The sequence below is a fragment of the Symphodus melops genome (genome assembly GCF_947650265.1).
Source record: "Symphodus melops genome assembly, contig: scaffold_214, whole genome shotgun sequence".
In the NCBI taxonomy this organism is placed as follows: domain Eukaryota; kingdom Metazoa; phylum Chordata; class Actinopteri; order Labriformes; family Labridae; genus Symphodus; species Symphodus melops.
The window spans coordinates 2881-7500 of NW_027636486.1; the positions used below are offsets into that span (position 1 = coordinate 2881).

The following is a 4620-nucleotide window of genomic DNA, read 5'->3' on the forward strand; positions in this document are numbered from 1 at the left end:
AGCCAGAGGACGTGAGGACAAGCTGGAGGACCTGAGGACAAGCCGGAGGACGTGAGGACAAGCCGGAGGACCTGAGGACAAGCCGGAGGACGTGAGGACAAGCCGGAGGACGTGAGGACAAGCTGGAGGACCTGAGGACAAGCCGGAGGACCTGAGGACAAGCCGGAGGACGTGAGGACAAGCTGGAGGACGTGAGGACAAGCTGGAGGACCTGAGGACAAGCTGGAGGACCTGAGGACAAGCCGGAGGACCTGAGGACAAGCCGGAGGACCTGAGGACAAGCCGGAGGACGTGAGGACAAGCTGGAGGACCTGAGGACAAGCTGGAGGACCTGAGGACAAGCCGGAGGACCTGAGGACAAGCCGGAGGACGTGAGGACAAGCTGGAGGACCTGAGGACAAGCTGGAGGACCTGAGGACAAGCCGGAGGACCTGAGGACAAGCCGGAGGACGTGAGGACAAGCTGGAGGACCTGAGGACAAGCCGGAGGACCTGAGGACAAGCCGGAGGACGTGAAGACTGTCATCATGGCTGTGGTCACAGAGTTGCAGAGTAAGCGTTACACTGTAAAAAAAATTTACTGATCAATCGAATCATCGATCTTCATTTGTTCAGCTCTGCTGATACTTTACAAATAGAACCCGACATTAAGAAACATTTAGCCAAGGTACAGTGGACAGGAAAGACTTTGAGACCTGTGAGAACCATGTAGGGCAGAAACCTGGCTCAGAACCAGACTCATGTAGAGCAGAAACCTGGATCAGAACCAGACTCATGTAGGGCAGAAACCTGGATCAGAACCAGACTCATGTAGAACAGAACCTGTTGAAATGAAGGTCCTCTTAGAGATTGGTCCAAGTTATTATAATATGATTGATATTGTTTGTTGGGTCTTCAGTAGATCAGGAATACAGACAGAACTGATGGATAAGCTCGTAATGCTGATGGATGAGTGGATGGAGGGATTTAATATTTGATTAACCAACTGATTGATTGATTGTCTGATTGATTGCTTAATTGACTGACTGATTGAATGACTAATTGTCTGTTACAGAGATAGGGATGGGACTGATGGGGTTCGGGATATTCTTCCTGCTCTTTGGTGTGTTGTTGTACTGCGACTCCGTCCTGCTCGGCTTCGGGAACGTGAGTTCACCTAAACACTTATTTTTTAAATGTTTGTTCCTCAGGGGTCCCTTTAAGGCCAGGTCTTGTTCCTGAGGGGTCTTTTTAAGGTCAGGTCTTGTTCCTGAGGGGTCCCTTTAAGGTCAGGTCTTGTTCCTGAGGGGTCTTTTTAAGGTCAGGTCTTGTTCCTGAGGGGTCTCTTTAAGGTCAGGTCTTCTTCCTGAGGGGTCTCTTTAAGGTCAGGTCTTGTTCCTGAGGGGTCCCTTTAAGGCCAGGTCTTGTTCCTGAGGGGTCTTTTTAAGGTCAGGTCTTGTTCCTGAGGGGTCCCTTTAAGGTCAGGTCTTGTTCCTGAGGGGTCTCTTTAAGGTCAGGTCTTGTTCCTGAGGGGTCTCTTTAAGGTCAGGTCTAGTTCCTGAGGGGTTTCTTTAAGGTCAGGTCTTGTTCCTGAGGGGTCTCTTTAAGGTCAGGTCTTCTTCCTGAGGGGTCTCTTTAAGGTCAGGTCTTGTTCCTGAGTGGTCTCTTTAAGGTCAGGTCTTGTCTCTCATAGGTCTTCTTCCTGAGGGGTCTCTTTAAGGTCAGGTCTTGTTCCTGAGTGGTCTCTTTAAGGTCAGGTCTTGTTCCTGAGGGGTCTCTTTAAGGTCAGGTTTTGTTCCTGAGGGGTCTCTTTAAGGTCAGGTCTTGTTCCTGAGTGGTCTCTTTAAGGTCAGGTCTTGTTCCTGAGTGGTCTCTTTAAGGTCAGCTCATCTTCCTGAGGGGTCTTTTTAAGGTCAGGTCTTGTTCCTGAGGGGTCTCTTTAAGGTCAGGTCTTGTCTCTCATAGGTCTTCTTCCCGAGGGGTCTCTTTAAGGTCAGGACTTCTTCCTGAGGGGTCTCTTTAAGGTCAGGACTTCTTCCTGAGGGGCCTCTTTAAGGTCAGGTCTTATTCCTGAGTGGTCTCTTTAAGGTCAGGTCTTGTTCCTGAGTGGTCTCTTTAAGGTCAGGTCTTGTTCCTGAGGGGTCTCTTTAAGGTCAGGTCTTGTTCTTGAGGGGTCTCTTTAAGGTCAGGTCTTGTCTCTCATAGGTCTTCTTCCTGAGGGGTCTCTTTAAGGTCAGGTCTTCTTCCTGAGGGGTCTCTTTAAGGTCAGGTCTTGTTCCTGAGGGGTCTCTTTAAGGTCAGGTCTTGTTCCTGAGGGGTCTCTTTAAGGTCAGGTCTTCTTCCTGAGGGGTCTCTTTAAGGTCAGGTCTTGTTCCTGAGGGGTCTCTTTAAGGTCAGGTCTTGTTCCTGAGGGGTCCCTTTAAGGTCAGGTCTTGTTCCTGAGGGGTCTCTTTAAGGTCAGGTCTTGTTCCTGAGGGGTCCCTTTAAGGTCAGGTCTTGTTCCTGAGGGGTCTCTTTAAGGTCAGGTCTTGTTCCTGAGGGGTCTCTTTAAGGTCAGGTCTAGTTCCTGAGGGGTTTCTTTAAGGTCAGGTCTTGTTCCTGAGGGGTCTCTTTAAGGTCAGGTCTTCTTCCTGAGGGGTCTCTTTAAGGTCAGGTCTTGTTCCTGAGTGGTCTCTTTAAGGTCAGGTCTTGTCTCTCATAGGTCTTCTTCCTGAAGGGTCTCTTTAAGGTCAGGTCTTGTTCCTGAGTGGTCTCTTTAAGGTCAGGTCTTGTTCCTGAGGGGTCTCTTTAAGGTCAGGTTTTGTTCCTGAGGGGTCTCTTTAAGGTCAGGTCTTGTTCCTGAGGGGTCTCTTTAAGGTCAGGTCTTGTTCCTGAGTGGTCACTTTAAGGTCAGCTCATCTTCCTGAGGGGTCTTTTTAAGGTCAGGTTTTGTTCCTGAGGGGTCTCTTTAAGGTCAGGTCTTGTCTCTCATAGGTCTTCTTCCCGAGGGGTCTCTTTAAGGTCAGGACTTCTTCCTGAGGGGTCTCTTTAAGGTCAGGACTTCTTCCTGAGGGGTCTCTTTAAGGTCAGGTCTTGTTCCTGAGTGGTCTCTTTAAGGTCAGGTCTTGTTCCTGAGGGGTCTCTTTAAGGTCAGGTCTTGTTCTTGAGTGGTCTCTTTAAGGTCAGGTCTTGTCTCTCATAGGTCTTCTTCCTGAGGGGTCTCTTTAAGGTCAGGTCTTGTTCCTGAGTGGTCTCTTTAAGGTCAGGTCTTGTCTCTCATTCATCTTCTTACTGAGGGGTCTCTTTAAGGTCAGGTCTTCTTCCTGAGGGGTCTCTTTAAGGTCAGGTCTTGTTCCTGAGGGGTCTCTTTAAGGTCAGGTCTTGTTCCTGAGTGGTCTCTTTAAGGTCAGGTCTTGTTCTTGAGGGGTCTCTTTAAGGTCAGGTCTTGTTCCAGAGGGGTCTCTTTAAGGTCAGGTCTTGTTCCTGAGTGGTCTCTTTAAGGTCAGGTATTGTTCCTGAGGGGTCTCTTTAAGGTCAGGTCTTGTTCTTGAGGGGTCTCTTTAAGGTCAGGTCTTGTCTCTCATAGGTCTTCTTCCTGAGGGGTCTCTTTAAGGTCAGGTCTTGTTCCTGAGGGGTCTCTTTAAGGTCAGGTCTTGTTCCTGAGTGGTCTCTTTAAGGTCAGGTCTTGTTCTTGAGGGGTCTCTTTAAGGTCAGGTCTTGTTCCCGAGGGGTCTCTTTAAGGTCAGGTCTTGTTCCTGAGTGGTCTCTTTAAGGTCAGGTCTTGTTCCTGAGTGGTCTCTTTAAGGTCAGGTCTAGTTCCTGAGGGGTCTCTTTAAGGTCAGGTCTTGTCTCTCATAGGTCTTGTTCCTGAGCGGTCTGATGTTGATCGTGGGCATGAAGAGGACAGCTCACTTCTTCTTCCAGAGACATAAATTTAAAGGTTCCATCTTCTTCCTCGGGGGCGTGGCCTTGGTGCTCTGCCGCTGGCCAATCATCGGCATCCTGATGGAGAGTTACGGCTTCGTGCTTTTATTCAGGTCAGTCACAGAAAGTCATTTTATGCAATCAGGTTTAGATTTGTTTTATTCCCAGAGTTTATGTTGAACATATCTCGCCGCAGGTCATTCTTCCCGATGGCGCTAAGCTTTGTGCTGTCAGCTGTCAACATCCCCTTTCTAAATGCAGTGAGTCCCGTCCCCACACAAACACCTGACATTCATTAGTTACCACAGTTTCTACTGCAGACTGAAACGCTGTTCTTGGTGTTTCAGATGCTCCCCAGCAGCTCGTCGATGGTCTGAACCCTCTGAGGCATCAGGATTTATAAGAACCTTCCTCTCTAACCCCTAACCCTGTGAGGTCTCAGGATTTATAAGAACCTTCCTCTCTAACCCCTAACCCCTAACCCCTAACCCCTAACCCTGTGAGGTCTCAGGATTTATAAGAACCTTCCTCTCTAACCCCTAACCCCCTGCAGGCTGACTCTAACCCCTAACCCTCTGCAGGCCGACTCTAACCCCTAACCCCCTGCAGGCTGACTCTAACCCCTAACCCCCTGCAGGCTGACTCTAACCCCTAACCCCCTGCAGGCTGACTCTAACCCCTAACCCCCTGCAGGCTGACTCTAACCCCTAACCCTCTGCAGGCCGACTCTTCGACTCTT

General features: G+C 49.6%; 1 protein-coding gene across 1 annotated transcript; it reads left to right on the forward strand.

Moving 5' to 3' along the window:
- Positions 1-429: 429 nt before the first annotated feature.
- Positions 430-4307, forward strand: golt1a (golgi transport 1A). The gene is made up of 5 exons (XM_079373272.1): positions 430-551; positions 1054-1145; positions 3816-3994; positions 4078-4141; positions 4229-4307. The coding sequence occupies exons 1-5, from the start codon at positions 527-529 to the stop codon at positions 4256-4258; spliced, it is 390 nt and encodes a 129-aa protein (XP_079229398.1). The 5' UTR covers positions 430-526; the 3' UTR covers positions 4259-4307.
- The last annotated feature ends 313 nt before the right edge of the window (positions 4308-4620 follow it).